At 36.1% G+C, this 19,982-nt stretch overlaps 1 protein-coding gene across 5 annotated transcripts in view; it reads left to right on the top strand.

The window, feature by feature from the left end:
* The window catches only part of SBF2 (SET binding factor 2), a 254,668-nt gene that overhangs the window by 84,381 nt on the left and 150,305 nt on the right, over nt 1-19,982 (top strand). For all 5 annotated transcript variants that reach the window (XM_040608411.1, XM_040608415.1, XM_040608414.1 and 2 more), the window contains exon 3: nt 16,472-16,609. In XM_040608411.1, the coding sequence (XP_040464345.1) occupies nt 16,472-16,609 (138 nt within the window). The remainder of the gene's footprint in view (nt 1-16,471; nt 16,610-19,982) is intronic.

The following is a 19,982-nucleotide window of genomic DNA, read 5'->3' as shown; positions in this document are numbered from 1 at the left end:
TTGTTATCTCACTGGTTTTGAACCATAAAATGTGAATCAGTTGGTGAATTGAGGGCATGGCGATGTCGGTTCTATTACTGGCAGTGTGGAGGGGGCTGTTTGACGGATTTGCTGTTACATGTGGACATTTGATGGCAGCTGCTGTGACTTGGAGATACTGTTTAGATGTGGTTTGCAAATGAAGAACACCAGTCTGTGAGCTCTCTCATAACCTATAGTTTCGGATAACATTGTCTAGATCCTGGCAGGACTGCTCTTTCCATTCCCTCTGCTTAATTTTGAACTGGTATTGTGGTATGTTTTTCTTTCCAGTATCTGCTGCTCATCTGCTTAAGTCACTTTTCTCTTGCATTCACTTATTTATTTTCATTCCTTTTTTTTTTTTTCTTTTTTTTTTCTCTCCAAATGGACATGTGGAGGAATGTTTTAAAAATGCTTCAGTTGTTCCATGGTAACACAAATGAAAATTTTTACATTCTAGCTATGAGTGGTTAAGTTATGAGAAGAGAGTCTAAAATTGTGATATTTTAGTAGATTGAGGTGATTGCTTGGGGAGAGCTACGAGCATTTTCAGTAGGCTTGTATGTCAGCCTATCTGTGTGTGTGTAATGGGTTGCTTTCCATATTTGCAGGGGGTAGAGAAAGTTAAACCAGGTCTTCAAAAGTCACTGCACAGTAATGATGAAGTCAATGTACTTCTACAGTTTTCTTTTGAGAATTTTGTTCCAGGTGGAGGACTTTGCATTTCCTTTTGCTGAACTTGATGAGAACTTCATACATGAATATAGGATAATTCTTGGATGTAAGTTGTTTGGATCCATGTTAAATATTAAAAAAGAATAAGTTTTATAGAACTATAAGTATCTATGTCATCTAGGTGGCATTTTCAGTATACGCATATTTTAACTTTTTTCAGAGTTCATACTGAAATAACAAAATATAAGCTTCAGTCTTTGAAACCAGCAGTGCAAGCATAAGTTTTCTCACAATAATACTAAGAGGAGCTGGTTCTTTTAAAATACATTTATTTCCTAGCCCTAGGCAAAATTTTGCAAAAGATGAAATGTGTTAGGACATTTGACTTTCAGGCTTATGTTCCTGTATTCAAGATTTGTGCTCAATTAAAAAGAAGTTAGAACACAGTTCTGGCTTTACATGGAGAGTTCTTTCTGTTCTGGGTGAAACACAGTTTATGAAATAAAGTACAGTAACTTTCTGACTATTTGCAAAGGTATGTGTGGGCCCATGTTTATGACTTAGTCTCTACACAATCAGTGTTTTCAAGTTACTGAAGCTTATGTTTTTAAGGACATAGTTGTTATTCTGAAAATCTGGGGGAGTAGGGAATACTGTTTCTTGAAAAAGTCAGTTGGTTTCTATTTTGGTACAAATTGAGCATAATTGAAAAATCATCTTGGCAATCTACTCTGAGTTTATCTGTGTGGGCCAAAACTGTTAGGTAGTATCTACTGCCTGTTATGCTTTCTTGTGAGAAAAATAAACTGTTTCTTAAATTTCATGGTGTTGACTAGCAAATATGGAAATAGCAGAGGATTTTTGTGATGTTTTAAAGAGTCCTGGAATCCCCAGATACCCTGAAAAATTGCTTTTCTTCTGTGCTGTTGTAGGTTGAGTGTAGGACGGCATCATTAGCTGTTCAGATGTTGTGGGTCAACACATGTTTCCTGGTATGCAACCGCTGAAAGTTTTTTTTTTTCTTTTTTTTTTTTTTTTTTTTTTTTTTTTAATGTAACCCATACAAACATTGTCAAAGCTCATATATTAGTCTTCTAATGTTTATCCAGTACTGCATAGTTATTTTCAAATTTTCACTTAATTTGTTTGGAGTTTGCAGCAAATATTTTTCGTATTATTTTTCTTTAGTATGATCTGTTTCATATTTTGGAGACTTAGGAATGTAGGAAACATTGATGCATCAGGAAATGCTGCACGCAGTGGGGTATTTCTGCTCATCTTGTATCATTACTCCTGAGACAAAATGATGAATACGCTAATATATTTGTAGGCAGCTTTTCAGTCGTTGCTGCTCAGACAAGACCATCACAACTGATATGTCATCTTCGGCACTTATGACATAGTTGTCATCTTACTGACAAAGATTGCGCCTTGTAGTAGCATTTTATAAATGTCTTCCTGATATATTGAATTTTAGTTTTACTGTGGGTGGATATATAAACTATAAATTCTCATTTCTCTATTGAAGTGTTACCTGGCATTTTCTGTTGTCTAAAGGAGAGGCTCCAGATTTTATGGCCTCATAGATGTCAGTGCTGAACTACCAATGCATTTTGGACCTTCCGTTTTGGTCTCTTTTCAAACTTGACCCATACCAGCAGTGATTTGCTTGATTGTGGGTAACTTCAAACAATTTCATGGTCTTCTAGAGATGGCTTTTGCCAATATAGTAATATGTTAGATGAGGGGAAAAATAAAAGAAGCAAAAGTAAATCAGTGTTTCACTGAAACACTATATAATTTATTCTTAGTAAATCACCAAAAGCTTTCAGGTGATTTTTATGTTGCTTGTATCATGAAAGATTGAATAGTCATTCTTTTAAAAGAACATGCTGTCCTTTTGGATAGCTGTATTGCACAAGTGATGTCCAAGTAAGTGTGGTGTGGTTATTTTTTTGGTTGTTTTTTTGTTTTGTTTTGTGGTTTTTTTTTTACTTTTTATTTTTCCTGCAGATGGCTTCCTCTTGGGTATAATTTGGAATAAAATTCAGTACTGTTAAGTGTTTTGGCTCTTTATTTTATTCAAAGTATGTAAGACATTACAGATGTCTTGAAATATTTCTATTTCCTCTGTATGCTTATGGGACAGTTGAAGGGAACCCCCCATGGTTGACTAGTATTTCTATTTTTATATATAGGAGTACGACTAACATTTGATTAGTTCTGGGAAAGAAACGTGTTAGTTACTGTTTTCAATGAAAATGTGATCTTTACAATGTATTTTTCTACGTAGTAATTCCTACTATTCAATACCTTCTTCTATTGTGTAAATAATTAATTGATAATAATTTAACATATGTATAATAACAATATATTTTCCCCGTGTCTTGTGCAGTTTGCATGACAAAGATGTGGTTTCTGTTTCTACTCCCTGTATTTTACGAGATGACCTGTAACTAATAATGTTCAATGATGTTCAGTTTGGAAGAACTGTAAGGACAGCCCAGGTGCTTTGGACATAAGAGACTGTCATTATCCTACCAGTAAAAAACGAAGAGAACGCCTTTTTCTGGGCATGCTGTCACCGCAGAGCACACTTGGATGCAGTTGAAATGTGCAAGTGTGCTTAAAGGGGTTATTTTTTCTGCGCTTGTTAACTGTCTTGGGACAGAGGGAAGGAAAGTGTGTTTTATTCCAAACAGTAAAGCTAACAGTTTACATTTTTCAGTTCTCTTAACACTGCATTATTTTAGTTAATTACCAATAACAGGTGTTTTTAAGCAGTAAAATATTTTACAAGTATTGAGTCTGACCAATTATTTTGTATTAAATTTTCAAGCCAAGGTAGAATTATCCAATCCTTATCAACCCACATGAAGAATATTTATTCCTCATATCCAGTCCTATTCCATGCTTTCCAAGAACCAATTTTTACTGTATGAAATGATACAACATTTTGGTATGTTGCTCATAAACAAGAAATCTTACTTTCTTTTAAAACATGTCAGTTTATATTTAAAAACTTCTTTTTGTGTGGTTTTCTGGCTTCACAGAGAAGACATATGTAATAGATCAGTTTATTTAGTCTAACTAGAGTCTATTAATTAGCACCACTGATTTGTGTCCAGCAATTCTACTTACACCATCTAGTTTCAGTTCTGTCCAAATTGATAGTGTTCTTGAGATAAGGATGAGACCAGAACATCTCCTGAGTTTAAAGGAATTGATTGCACTGATGGTACTAACATACCATATGTATGCTACAGAGGAAAACAGACAGGCAAAAGAAATCCGTGAATCCCTCTCAGCTTGATTTGGTAGAAAATTCCTTCTCAGCCCTTGGTTTGGCATACAACATGTAGTCACATAAGCAAGACAGGCCAGCCAGACTTCTCTGCAGTAACTGCCAGCCCCATGAAGTGCTGGATCACTGCCATTGGCTCTCTTGCAAAAATTTGGATGCCCAATTAGTTATTCAGGTGGAAATTCTGTCTGAATCTCTATGCTTGAATGGATGAAGCTCTGAAGTATTAGATATGATTATAATCATATCATAATGTAGAGAGAGCTTCAAGTGTTGTGAGCATGTTCAGACCCTGAAAAGGAAGGAACACAAGGTTTCATGCACAGATTTCCCGGTCCCACACTGGTCTGGGCTGGCATGGACTGAATAATTTCATCCAAAAGCTGTTCAATTTTACTTGAAGGATTGCAACTCCAACTGAGGGGGGGAGCCTAATGCTTACCCTGATAATCTGTTCCAGTTTTCCATCTTCTTCGCTGACTAGAGAGTGACATCTTATTTTGAGGTTTTAATTTTTATGATGATGACTTCTGGATTTTGTAATATACGGGATACAGAACACTTATCTGAAATTGTCCTACTACCAAACACCTTATCTACATATAACTACTCCATGAAGTGCTTCTCAACTCTCTCTGCAGTAAACTAAAAAAAACCTGAACTCTTTTAAACTCATGATAAGACACTTGTTTCCACCTCAAGGTTGGTTGTTGGATTTTGTTGTTGTTGGTTGGGGTTTTTTTATTGTTTGTTTGTTTTGGGGTTTTTTGAGTCTTGTTTGGAAAACTGTCTTTTGCATTCTCTATACCATGTTCTGAAGTGACTTTCTTAGCAGCTCTGTGACTGCCCAGTAATGACACGTAGGAAAGGTTGAGTCTTTTTAGCTGAAAGGAAGGTGGAGAATTAGATAATGCTTCTTCAGTAGAGGTGGCTTCACTGATTTGTGTCTCTGCTAATGGTTATCATTTCCAGTCTGTCTGCAAGCTAGTCTTTTAATCCCTGGAATATATGCCATACTAATGTCATCCAGTGTACTTTTAAAATATAATTGTCACGAAGTATCAAATCAAATACCTTTAGGAAGAAAAAAAGAAAAAAGTCCAAGTATACCATGTGGTTGGGGTTACAGTTATTAGCTGCATTGTATGGCTATTACCCCACACCTCAAGAACTTTTTTAATGGCTTGTTTTCTACAGAAACGTACCAGCAGTCATTCTATTTGTATATTTGAATTTTGTCTCTGATACAGCTTCAAATAACCTTCTCATAATTGACCCGAGTTGACTGTTGTTCTGAACTAGTCTGTAATTTCCTTTGGATGTTCTTTTTACCCTTTTAAAGCATAGGAATAAGTCTGCAGTCTCTAGGCCCCTGGGATTCTCCCCTTTTGAAAAGTTGGGGAATACTAACTTCAGTGGTGAAGTGCTTCTCAGTTGTTTTCTCTTGCATGCAAATTACTTGAGGCAGTCAGTTTGAAAACGTTGAATTTCATCAGAGGTTTTCACATTCTCCCTTCTAAATTACTTTTTATTATTCCTGTAACATCTTATGACAGAAGCATGCTCCCCATAAAATCTTCAATGCTCTATTTTTCTCTGTTTTAATTATCACATGGTGGAGAATGGAGAACGTGTAATTTGTAGTCTTCTGTTGATAGGCAAAACTGGAGTTTAAGCTGTCTTCCAAACATGGAGTATGCTGGAGAAATGCTGACAGGGAGGAAAAGCGGTTGCCTTGATTAGTTAAGAACTTACAAATAGAAACTTTCTCAGTGCCAAACCTTGCTGAAGTTTCATTTTGACAAGTTTTGGAATCTCTTATTATCTTCTTAATTCAGAAACTGCTAAATTTTGCAAACCTACTTGGAGGAAATACAGTCTCTTCATCAAAACATCTGTTTGCTGGCAGGCCAGCCATGCACAAGAAAGCATCTACAGTGGCACAAAGACTTTTTGTTTGTGCTGGAGCTTTTGCCAGACAAACTCTTACCACACCCATAAAGACATCCTGTAATGTAGTCCGGTAGTAGTGCCCACTGGTTGTGATACAGGCCTCAGCTTTGTGCAAAGAGAGGACAAGTATATCTCATCCTGTTGATCCAATTTTTCTGCCCAGGAAACTGGAACTCAATGGAAAGCACCAAACTTTTCAGCTGTCTTTTCATACTGCTTATTTCACTGCGTTCTTGGTGAGAGTGCTGACAGGAAATGCATTTCATATTTTCTCAACACTGTGGATATGTAAAATTCAGTAGTAGCAGCCAATGTACAGAACTTCGTTAGTAGGATACATTTATATCACAATCCAGTAATTTTTATTTTATTATTTTTATTTTTATTTCAGGTTTTAATCTAGGCTTTTACTCACATGAGAAGATGTTTCTTTGTGAGATTTTAAGCCACATTTCATTTTCCTATGTTTATGCACTTTCTCTTCTGTTTCTTTATGGAAACTCACAACTGCAAAAGGGGAAATTGATTGTGACCGTAAGTGGGAAATGGTAACTCAAGACATACAAGAAGTACTGTTAATTTCCAAAAATGAACAGGCCAGAAATATACCACCCTTTCTGTAAATTCCTTTTCTTATTTTTAATTTAAGTTCTCTTAGCTGAATAAAGCTTTTGGTGCAGCGAACTGTAGTTGCCTCCGTGCCTTGCAGCTCCGGTCAGTTTGAAGGTGATGGTGAGCAGGGCGGGTGAGGTGCAGTGCAGTGTCTGGCAGGAACGATGGCTGCCACAGCGTCTTTGGCAACGTGACAGGTAGTAGGATGCAGTCCTGCACGCGTTCTCTTCTCAGACCTTCCACTGTTCACATGGCTAGAGGGGCTTGTGCTGGGCTAGGTGACTGCCAACCCATTTAGACTTCCCCAGGCTTTCCAAAAGCCCCTTCCCTATGCCAGCCATTCTCTCCTCTTTTCCCTTGTTTTCCCCTTACTAGATGTGAGCATTGATGTTGGGAGGGACATGCTGTCTCTGACTAAACTGGCAGAAAGCTGCTTGAGGTGTGTGGTCTGTGTTCCAGATGTTGGAGGCACACTGGGTTACGACAATATTTGAATATGAAAATAAAACAGTAGGGTAAGGTAGATTAATGTATTTCAACTTGATGTCTGGTGTTCAAAACAATTAAAAGAGGTAATGATAATTCACTGGGATAGATGGCACCGCCATTTTGCTGCTGTTATTCCGAGAGGATGGTTAGATCAGCAGACATGGATCTAGTCTCAGGAGACCCATGTGTTTCAGTCTATGGAGGTGAGGTATTAGGCACGGTGAAATTCAGAAGTTAGCTGAATCCTGTGGAGATTGAGTATGACCTACCCCAAAACATGGAGATTTCATATAAAACATGGGAGGTTTGGAGGAATCTTCCTTAGAATCAGATCTAGAAGCACATATTCCTTCCTGGTATTAGATATGCTGACTTGCAGCCTGCTGCTTGTTTTGATCTGGTTTCCTGTCCTTCGTTCTACTGCTCCTCTGGGCACTTTCAAACTCACTTTGAGTTTCAGAGAGTTGCATTGTGAAGGGGTACATTTCAAAAAGAAATTGATTATAATTTTGCTTGGACCAAGTGCATTTTCTTCAGGGGTTATAAGGTATATATTACTGTCTATATTTTGGTCTATAAGCATATGTTCTAGTCTAATTTCTCTATTTCAAGAGCAAATTCTAACTTCTTAATTAATTTGTGTATTTCAAGACCTCCTGTTCTGTATTTTGTCATCTTGAAGCTGTTGGCATCTCTCTTAAATCTCTTAAGTCTATTTTGCTGCAGTCACAGAACTTTTAGTTGCTAGGCCTCCATCAATTCTGATAAACATTCTTTTTAGTACACACAGCTTTACCACATACTTAGGCACACCCTCACACCCATGCACTTTTTTCTAAGTGTTGAGTCTTTGAACACTTCTCTAGCAGATATATTCTAAGGAGTTACAAGATCATGAATGCAAAAATCTTAACACAAGGCTTCTTGCACTTATATTTACAATTGCTGGAGAGCAGCAGAATGTTTTCAAACATGGCAGCGAGACTGGATATGGTATTAACAGTGTGGTTTAATAACTGATTGTGCAGGTGTAAGCTATAAAAATAAGATGATGAGGACTTTGTGTATTATTCTAGTATTTTATATAACATTGACCAGTTCCTCTGGAGGAATATTTAAGTATTAAAACGTCAAATCAAAATTTATGATCATATGAATAGCTTACTCTGTGCCAATTGTAATTGTTGAGTGATGTACATTAATTACTTTGCTGTACTTTTTTTTTTCATTCAACCAATGCAATCATTATACTTGTACATGCTGTATATATCTTTTGAAAGATTGTTTATAGTGTTATCTAGAAAATGAGTTGGGAAGTAATTGAAGACTTGAAAAAGTTTGTGGCTGCTGTTGTAACACAATACTACTACTGTCAAAAGAGAAAGGGAATGAAAGAAGGCAGGGATAGAGAAGCAGAGAAGAGAGTGCATTAGGGAAGATTAATATTTTATGCTTGACCGATAAATTAGGTATGTATAAAATGCTCATTTATGTTTCTAAATGGAAACTGTTTTTCTAGGCTTGTATACCTCAGATGACTACCAGTCTCCTCAAGTGTATAGACAGTGGTCAGTAAACATAGAAAAAAACCACCAAACAAATTACCATTGTCTTAGTGTCAGACTGCATTTTGGAAACCACTCCTGAGCACTGAATGTTGAATAGGTTAAGAGGGACAAAGATGCTTCTTTGTCCATTTTGTGCTGAAAATTGAAACACAAGCATTTAATACAAAGAATGAATTTCTTTGGTAATGATATTTTTTTTTTAGTGTCCTTCTTTCAGTATTGCTTCAGAGATATTCTCAATATCAGATGTTTTCCACTCATGTTTTCCACTCATACTCATACTTTTGTCTCATAGCCAAACACAATTCATTCACTATAGACCTGTATTCTTCAAATCGAAGTATAATTTACAAAAGTCATGCCTCACTTGAATTTATTGCTGCATTGAGATTGTCTTTTCTGCTTTCATGTTGAATATTTACTATCCAGACTTCTTGTTATTCTTTTTACCAACGATGTCATTGGCAACGATTACTGCTAACAAGCATCTCTCAGTAAGAGAAATTTTAAAAGCAGGCTGTATGTTCCTAAATTTCAATTGCAAGTCCTGAGTTTAAATTCACGACTGTTTAACTTTTTGAAGTTTAAAATGTATGATGAAAAAATCAAAAAACCTCTGGCATAAAATATTTGCTTCAGGCACCTAATGTATACTGATGTGCGTCCGAGAATTGCTGGTTTATGGCCCACAGCTGTCTTGCTGTCTTTGCCTGAGGCAGCCCAGAGGATGGTGGGTGGGTTGGGTTTTGTTGTGAGTGGTGGTAAAAAAGGATTCTGAGTCCAAGGGTCTCAGAACTTTAAATTGCTCTAAGATTATCTTGATGGGCACTTGGCTGAAAACAAGAGGGGGAGCATGATTTAAATAAATGAATAAGAAGTCCAAACTATTAATTATTTGCACAAAGCCACTAATTTCACTTTCTTTACTACACATGATTAGAATAGAGATGTTGGAGGTTCATTTTGAGAAGAAAACCCCATTCAGAATGTCATCATTAATCCTGTACCATTTCTGAAATAAAGGTATTAAAGTATAGTAGTTAATTGTAAATCACCACATCTGTAGTCTAGGTTGGGTTTGTTCAGAAGTAGCAAAAGATTATTTGACAGATTTTATTTATTTATTTTAATAAGGCATTGAAATGGAGCTATTAGGTATTCTAAAAGCAGAAAAAGAAACTGATTCCCGGTGGGTATAGTTTGCTTTCTAAAAGCTAGTCAAATATTTTTTCAGAAGACAAACGAGCAATATGGTCCTTGTAGAAGTGCTTTTTTTCAAGTCTGAGTTTTCAGTGTAGCAGTTCATTGTGGAAAGGTGTTTAAAATTGCACAACGATTTAAAATAGCAAAGCAATGAACTTGAAACTGTTTTGGTTGTGGGCTTTTTTTTTTTGGTGTTTTTTTTTTTTTTTCATGTGCATCTGTAGATGTACACCCAGGCTTATATATATTGGCTAGTATGTGGGAGAGGTTAACCTAGTTCTCGATGAATTTCAGTAAAAGACTTTTCTGTCTTTATGATCTTGGAGGATGAATTAGCTGATACTAGTTGAGATGTTCCCAGATATTTTAACTTCTCTTAGACTTTTGCTTGAGGGTACCTGTGACAAGCTTGAGCATCTGATTATTGAGGATCACTTTAATCTGTAGCTCAAATTATAGAATGCCTCATCTGTCACTTGTGCAGGATTAGTGCCATTGAGAGATCTTTCAGCAACTTTCAGCCTTAGGAAGCCCAAGAATGTGGTTGAGGATCTTTTCTCTGAGGGGAAGTGTTTCTGAATGTCTTTTTTTGACATGTTTTTTATGTTTGACTGAGAAGTTAACTACTGAGGCAGAAATGTTCACAGTATGTGGGGACAGTCTGTCCCAGGCAAGGAGGGGAAAGATTATCCGCCTCTAACTCTTCTTGGATGCTAATGTCACCTGTAGCCACAAAAAATCCTCCCACCTCTGCTAATGTGATAATGTTGGCTTTTTAATGTCTTTTCTGGCTTTAGCACCCTTCCGGCCTCTGACTGGACTGGGCAGGTAAGGTGGGCAGCTGGTTTGCAAGCATCTTTGTGGCAGACACTGGCAGCAGGTTCTGGCAGGTCACTGGTGCCATGAGGTGACGTGTAAAGGTTCATCTTGGGGAACTCTGTAGATCAGTGTATTCCAGGGTAGAAAAGACCTTTATATTTCTTTCACCATTGGAAACTTTTTTTTCTTTATGTGTGAGTTTAATTGTTTATGCTTGATCATCAGAATATTCTACAACACTTGAAACAGGCTTTTACCTGAAATAATTTGCAGTATCTTTTAAATGCACTAGTTTTATTTTGGACTAGGCTAAGAATAAATGTGTGGTTTCTTAGATACAAGATGTTGAAAGGCAGGAAGATGTTATAAAATTCAGTGTATACTTTGTATTCTATTTACATTGAGAGGTATCCCCAAAGCTGCAAGTATTTCCTCAGATTTACAGCTTCATATCATTGCTTTTTTATTATGCCAGTGAACATTGTTTTGTTTTGTTTTAAGTAGAGGTATGCATCTGAAAAAAGAAAATTCCCTTTGCCAAAATTCCATACATAAGTGAATGGTGAAATGGTGAAATACTCAGCAGCTGGTGCTAGGTCATGCAAGTCCAGATGGAAAAAACTTCCTTCACATAATGTCCAGAACATGGTCCTTTATTTTCAGGGAGGTTTGTAGAAAAGATGTTGATGATACATACTAAAAACAAAGCACAGTTGTTTGAAAAGTAAAAGAAAGCCTACAGAAGCAGGCTTAATAAAATGAAACTTAATGCCCAGAGTGATCCACGAGAGAATCAAATGTTTGGTTAAACTGGAAAGGAGGGTGGATATCTCTGTCAGATGTCTTAAATTCTAAAGTAATTTTGGGATCTTTTAATTCAAGTCTTGTCAATGGAGTTCAGATGTTTTCTATTTTATATGCATCCAAATACCTGCGGATTTTATCTAACAAGAAACAAGGCAAAAATGTATTTTGAAGAAAATACATAGTGTGAGAATGTATTTTAAATGTAATTATTTCATTAAGTGCAGGGATCTATCTGTAATGGTATATCACAAACCTTGTCTTCTGTTCTGTATAAACTCTTACAGAAATGCTGTCAACGGATGACTTGCAGAGAATGTATCATGTTGTAAGCTTTCTGAACAAGCTTTTTCCCCTTTCTACTTGGGTAGTACCATCAGAGGCAGTGGATTTCTGATGGAAAGCTGACCAGATCATTGATACAGAAAACCATGTAAAGTGCAGAGAGTGCAGTCTTCCAGTCTGTAGCTACACAGACCCAACTAGAATGTGGGTTTGACTTTTTGTTACAGACTTGGTTGTGCTTGAGGTGGAAGCCCAGAGGTAAATGACAAAGTTCTAACATGCAGTTCAGCAAATGAGTAATTTCTGATCAACAGATAGAGAGGGTAAATATTATAGTTCTGCCTATTGGGCCTTGACTCTGTGTAAGCACCACTTAGCGGTTAGGAAAACATCTCTGCATTATCAACACTGTTTTCAGCCCAAATCCAAAACATAACCCCATACTAGCTACTATGAAGAAAATTAACTATGTCCCAGCCAAAACCAGTGCGTATGGTAAGGATACAAATGACTAAAACTTTTTTCTAATGAAACACTGATCACTGTATAATTACTGTTCATTATAGTAACAGTATTTAATCTTCACTCCACACTATCCAGTCAGTCTTCTTCCTACATCCTATTTCGTCCAGTGCTTTAATAGAAATTGTGACTATTTTTACATTTTCTTCAATTTTTCAATCTAAATCAACAGATTTTAGATTGCTCCCCAGGGAAGTGGCCATAGCCTCAAGCCTTTTGGTGTTCAAGAAGCATTTGGACAATGCTCTTAGATCCTTTGTTTAAGTGAGGTTGTCCTGTGTGGAGTCAGAAGTTAGACTTGATCCTCATTGATCCAGTTCAAGATGATTCTGTGATTCTAATCACCAAAGCTGTGTATGATATATCTAAGGTACATGCTGATTTATGCAAATGATTTATTCTAATAGAGAAGAACAAGGCAAGGAGTAGAAGCACAGCTATGGCTCTAGGTAGGAAGGAAGGAACAAAGTTATGAATCAAGCAAAGGTGACATATTTGGCTTATAAAAATTAGAAGAAACAAGTATCACTTTTAAGCATTTATTAATCATGTCAGGACTTCAGAGAGAAGGCTTGTGGTCTGACACATACAAAATTTTTAACCCAGGTACAGGGTTTAAAAGCACTATGGGTTATTTGTAAGTCTGTCTGGTTTCTTGTTTAGTTTGAAAGCATTTGTGGGAATAATTAAGAGAAAGCTCGCTGCTTTGGTGGGTACCTGCAGTTTCAAACAATTCTTGAAACGTCATTTCAGCACCCTGAACAATAAAATCTGGTATATACTCTTCAGCACAACTTCTGTATCTTTGCGCCGGATTTTAGAAGGTGATCAGTTGTGATGTGGAGTCAATTTGAAGCAGTCACCACCATTAGAGGCTTATTTCTATAAATAGTGAGTTGGAGTGACTTTGATAGAAGCTATGTTCTGGTTCCAAGAATTCTGTCAAATAAGTGAAACAATATGGGAGTATGTTCATTTTTAAACTTCTGTGTTTTTTTCTTGTTTACTGAAGAAGCGCATGACCTTTGAATTGCATTCACAGTGGTGGTTTTGTCTGTTTTGGTATAGCATCTGGTTTGGTAAGGAAACATTTTCTTGTTCCTGATAACCAGCACAGTTTGGCCACTATCATGGGTAGTACTTTGTTTTTATACTAGTTTGGAAAGTTCTTCTCCATCTTGTTTGCATTTCAAATATTGCACTAGTATTTATTACCTTATTTTAAGGAAACTGAGAACCATTCATTGTTTAATTCATTCAAGGAGCACGTTGTCTTTATCCTCAATCTCTATATTTATAAAATCCTTTTGGTTTATTTTAAAACACAGATTCTCTGTGTAAGCCAGTGGGTGTGCTCCAGCTGTTTTCCTTAACAATCACTAATTGTTGTTTTCTAGTAAAATAGTTAAATCTAGAAAGCATATGGTATACAGACGATCATTTTGAAATTGGGAGCAGTTCTCGCTGACATGAGTAGGATTTAGACATGGATAAAGATCAAGAGATTGCTGTTGAGAGCAGCCTGCCCAGATGAACAGTCACTTCTTATAGTTAAAAATTTAGCTGGTGCTTTTCCTGTTGTGCTTCCCAGTTTACAGGGTGGATGTTGGGAAAAATTTTATGCAGTGGACCTAATGGTCGATTGGACTTAATGATAATTATGGCTTATTACAATAAAAAATGAATTATTTTGAAGTTACTTTGTTTTAAAATAAATACAGAAAGTATATTCAAAATGAACTTACCAATACCTCAGAGTTCAAAATTCATAGATTCTGTGTGTATCATGTGGAAACTAGCTATGCATAAGCCACACATCCCAAGCTTATGTGTTTGTCATTTGGGTGCAGAATACATTAGATGTTGTGGATTATTTGGATATACTAGCCCTTCCATACCTTTAGTAGGGTGGTGTTTGGTGCATGCAGAATGGTCCTTTGTCCAGGAATTCCAGACACTCAAAAATCTGATAGATTTCTACTTAGAGGTATGAGATGGGAAATTAACCTTTAAAGCTACAGGGCAATGGCACCAGCAAGGATCTCCTGTCAGAACTGGTAGATTTGACAGATCTGGAAGAGTGTTAAGATTGTAAACTCAAGCCTTCGGAGCTTAAGTAGTGTCAAAGTTAGGACTGCATGAACAGCCTTAATGTGACCTACCTTACATGGATGACTTGGTTTTAACAGTATACCACGGAAGGGTTTTATTTATTAAGAGAATCTTACTTCATTCTTTGCATTTTGGCTTGTACTTGAACAAACACCTATTCAGAATTCTGGGGTTTTTAACCTTATCTAAACTACAGATTACAGGCTTCGCTTACCGCACACCACCTAAACTCCGCAATACATACAGAACTTTAATGATTTTATTGTCAAACTTTTTAACGATGCTTTTCTTATAATGCCTGTATATGTTGACCATATTACATTATCTTTATAGCAGTCCTCCAAGATTAATAGTGGTATCTTCTTATTCTTAACTGACATGGGAGGAAAACCAAAGCAAGATTAGGCCAGTATTATCAAAATCATGGACTAATACTGGATGTTTAGTTTGGAATGACTAGGATGTCTTTTCTCAGATTGCTTTTTGATGTTCAGGGTGCTTAGCACTTCTAAGGATGCAGACTCAGAAGTGTTAAGCTGACTATCTAGAATCTGAAGAACGTAACATGAGAAAACTTTGGTTTTGAAGATTTTCCCAGGATCATAAAATAAACTGTATATCAGAGGCAGTTTTAACTGCTGTTCACCTAAGACTACTGAGGTTTTATTGTAGAAGTTCTAAAGATGAATCTGTAGTAAATGTTTACAACTTACTCTTCATGCTCTTTCAGTTTTTATCAGCTGTCCAGGGGAAAGAAGCAACTGCTGGAAACATGAGTTTTTGACCTATCTCTCTGGTTCCTTTGGTATCAGCATTGCTTAATTATTGTAGAAATGTGTGTGGTTTTGTTTGGGGTTTTTTGTTAGTTTGTTTTTATTATTCTTAATATGTATAGGGGCTATTACTTTCACCCCATGTAAATTCTAAGTTTATAATTTTACCACTACTAATAATGTACTTGTGAATTTTTCATGTATGTGACTTCAGCCTAAAGTAAGAGAAACAGTGAATGCAAAATGCCATCTCAAGAACCTTCAGCAAACTGATTTCTGAATTTCAGTACACTCTTCCATTACTGGGAAGAGGTTATTAACCAATGTTGTACTCCAGTCATTTAAAGAAGAAGAAAAAACATACACTTTTCCCTTTGCTTTTGAGCTATAGTTCTCTTTTTGTTTATGCTGCTTGTGCATCTCTCTTCTGAGGTCAGAAGTGTTGTCTTTGGTTCTGGTGACTTGCACTGTCTCAGCCCTGGTCAGCTTGAAGGAATAAATACTGAAAGGACTTAGGCTTATTTCACGTGTGTTTTAAGTATTGCATGTATTTGGTCTACTCATTGCAGCAAGAGATTGGAAACTTGGTATTCTAAGTACAGATGAAGTACTTGGAGAACTGCAGCCTTTTTGAGTCTGAGAAGCAAGTGATTTTCTTTGTCCCTGAGACTTAGAAAATCACGAAGCTTGAACATATTTTTCAAGGAGTGGCAAAACTTCTATCCCTGCTATGGGGTGACCTCTTACAAAATTTCAGATGTTTACGGTGAAGTTTATAGAGGTAATCGATAAATGGATGAAAAATAATGCTCTATAAATAGTCCTTTGTAGGAATAAGTATTGAATAATTTTGCAAGTAGGTGTAAGTAGAATATCTATGTTTGGTTAGATAAATTATTAGATAAATAAGTGGAGAAATTAAATATTTAGTGACATTCCGAGACACAACAATTTTAGCTTCAATTCTAAACTGTTATCCAAATGAAACCTGTGTAATGTGTCAATTTATTCCTGTTATTGCCTGGTAAACCCTGCAAAGATAATCTTGAATACTGAATTCAGAGGAACACATAATGTTTATTAAATCTCCCTTGATGTCTATAGAGCTAGATTTATATCAGTCTGACCAACTCCAAGAGCTATTGGGTTTTTCCCATTCTCTCCAAATACTGCAAGCCTGCATATGTTCACTTTAAATGAAAAATGAAATAAGCTGCTTGTTTCAGATAATGTTCTGTTATTTCCTATTTCTTGTAACAATTGATATTACAGCTTAACTATATGTCTCTTTTTTCCTTTTCTTTTTTTTTTTTTTTTTCTCTCCGCATTAGTTTTGCCAACCTGGAGGATGGCAGCTTTCGAAAGAGAGAAAACAGCCAACGTTCTTTGTGGTGGTTTTGACTGATATAGACTCAGAGAGGCACTACTGTTCCTGCTTAACTTTCTATGAAGCAGAGATTAACCTGCAGGTAAAAACATTTACAATATGTAATAAAAATGCAGCAAACAAACAGATTAATGTTATAGAGCACAACTTTAGAAAATATTTTGCTGTTCCTGGTAAGGTTGTATTTTTCTGCCATACAGAAATGCATGCATTTTTCTGCAAAGGTAAGCTTGATGTCTTGTTTGTGTTCTTTTTTGTTTTTATCTATTTTGAAAAAAGACCAGCCAAAAACATTTTGGAGAATTTTTTTTTTCTCTACCACTTTTTTTTTTTTTAAATGGGACAGCCAATATGGTGTTCCTTTCATTTACTTCCGTGTTTGACACAGCATGAATGATTCTCATCTTTGTTCTAGGAAAAAGGTTTATTAACTTCTGCTCCCTCTGCTGGCCAACACTATCAGGCCAGCACAGGACAAACGTACAGAAGTGTGTTGTTGTGTATATATGTATTTGTATAAGTGCATTTACTGGCAAGATTTTAAAACTGATAGTATAATTCTTCAGTTTTTAGGTAGGTCAGATTTTGGGTGTCAGCTACTTGGCGGTGTTTGTTTTTAAACATGTGTTTAATTATTTTTGGGCAACCTCAGTCTTTCAAAAATAGACAATTTGTTTCCGATTTGATGTACAGTACTTCACAGAATCTCTGCTATGACATAATACTTGGAATCTTCAGAAGGTAGAACCTAATCCAATATGTAATTGTGGACTATAATTGCTATGTTTTGAAATATTTTATTTCCCATATGAAAATTAAAAAATGAGTAAAACCTTGGCATTAAGTATATTAAAATCAGCTAAGATCAATTGGCTAAGTAATTTTTTTGCTCTTTTAGTGAAGAACTGTAGCATTATTGATTATTTTAGAGAAAATGCTTTTAATAATCCAAGTGTACTTTGTTTATTCAATACTGGAGTTGAAATGGTCCCCTATTTGTAGAATATTTATTTGTAGAATAATTAAAAGATGTAGCATAGTAATAATAATGTTATGCTTTTTCTAGGCACAGTTGGAAGCCAGGGAATAATAGTTGTTCTTATTTCATTAACACTACAATTTAAGTGGATATTTTTGTAGATTATTAAAAGGAGTGAAAAGCAGAAATGTAACAAAAAATTAGATATATTTTAGTCTTAAATTTTAGTGTAGGTCAACTGACATCTTCCTATTAGAATTTTGTCATTATTTAATGTCTGTCATCCTCCGTTTGTTTTTATAAGCAGAGTGTGAAATATTCTATAGTAATTCTTTCCCAGCTGATAAAAATTTACAATGACTGACTCTTCTTCCACTATGTATTTCATAGCATACACTAAATTTAGCAAACTTGTAATTTGTCCTGTGGTTTCTAGCAGCTGCTTTTGGTTCACTATCCCCATCTTTCAAGTAATGCTCATCACAAAATATCCAGTCTTAACTAAAATTTTATTTTCTGGTATTGCCTAAGTGTTAATAAAAAGAAGAAAAAGAAAAGGCAAAAAAAAAGCCCCAAAACTGAGTGCAGCAGGATGTTGGTTCTCATAATGCCATTCCTGGCTGTGTTGTAAAGAATGCATATTTTTCAGATGAACTTGCTGTGGTGAAATTTATTCTATGACTGCATTGTTTATAGCCAAACTTCCTGTTTCTTTCTAAAACCCAAAGAGAATAATTGAACGTGTCCTGTTACATGGTCATTAGACAAGAATTCAGCACATGTACAATCTGTAATGAAACATAAACTCATGAAGCATTGGGCTATGAAAGTAATATTGATTTAACCATTCAGATGCATGCCTCATTAAACAAACAGTCCATGAAACATAGTGTCCAGGACATGAAATCTGGACAGTACTCTACACAGTTTAAATACAGTTCAATTTTTATTTTTTTTTTTTAAATGGACTGTTAGAACTCACTAAGACAAAAGTAAGATTGAATTTCCAAAAAGGAAAAGTTACTTCTTTCTCAGTAGCCTTCACCAGGTAAACTTTGCTGATACACGAGACTGGTTGGAGTTCAGCTAGAGCAGATTAGTGGTTTGGCTTGGCAGAATCATCTTAACAAAAAACGAATCAAATGCATGGAAGTTTCTGTGGTTAAACAAACTGCATAGTGAAAACAAACGTTAATTTCTCAGTTTGTGAATGTTAGAAGAGAACTATCAAACCTTTTTTGAGCTTTCTGCATAATAGTACAAGAACCATTTTGACACAATTGATCAAGCTGGATCTGAGAAGGCTACTTCTGTCATTCTGGTTCCCTTTGTTCCTGCTTCAGCTGTTTGTTACAGGATAATTGGTAAATAAAGGCGACCTGAGAAACAAGGAGATTGTACTGACATGGTATACCTAGGTAATAGCCATGATAACCTAGGGTGCAAAATTAATATAGCAACTGTAAAAGCTGTATAGTCTGCAGGAAAAAAGTATTTTTTGTGGTATCTCCGAAAGCCCTGGATTCAGTTTAATCTTTTGGCAGTTGCATGATAAGTTTTCTGGAGAAAGCACAGGCTCTACTAATCAGCTGGTGGCCTGTTTTCAACTTCCTACCACTGGTTAGAAAATAAAATACTGTTTTATTTGTTGACATCTGTGAATCATACTTTGCATTGTTGCAGTACTGTCATTTTGAGCTGACCCAGAATTTTTTATCTGTGTGGATGCTGGTCAGCTTGGTGATCAGCTTTCATGAAGTTGTGATAATATGTCAAAGAGATTGATGCTACATTTAGCCTGATTTAATACTCTGTATCTGTACTCATGAAGAAGGTGAACAAATGATACTGCATTAAATATGGGGATAGAACTCACTCGTTACTATGAATGCAGGTGATACAGCATTGCCATGTAATCCTTCCTGAATTGTTCTGTTTTACGATGCTAATCTCACTTGATTGTCCCAGTAACATTTGTTAAAGCTATATGAGGATATGTTTCTCGTCTGAGATTAAAATGACACATGTGAAAGTTTGACTTTAGCAAGAGTCTAAAGTTTGGAATGTTGACTAGACTGCTTAGAGGCAGTCTAATAATGAATCAGCAATGGTAAAGCTGGTGTCATTTAGATTTCCTTAGTGTATTTCGGTGCAGATCTGTGTGCTGCAAGATTCTCTCACCTCAAGTTCCTACTAATAGAAAGTATAAAGAAATCTGAGACTTATTTGTCCTTCCAGCTTTTTGTGTCTGCAGCGCATGCTTGGTCTGATCCACATTTCTCTCTGGCTTAAGGTGCTGTTGAGATGCTCTACTGAATGCCTTATGTACTACTTGCACTTATCTACCAGAATTAGGAGGAGAATACATCAAAACATTCCTATTTCCTGTTCCCTCACAGTGGCTTGAAGGGTTTTTTTGTGTTGGTGCCACCTCCCCCCCCCCCCCCCCCCCCCCCCCCCCCCCCATTTTGATTGT

Source organism: Falco naumanni, chromosome 10 (assembly GCF_017639655.2).
Source record: "Falco naumanni isolate bFalNau1 chromosome 10, bFalNau1.pat, whole genome shotgun sequence".
Taxonomy (NCBI): domain Eukaryota; kingdom Metazoa; phylum Chordata; class Aves; order Falconiformes; family Falconidae; genus Falco; species Falco naumanni.
This window is presented reverse-complemented; position numbering and strand designations above follow the sequence as displayed.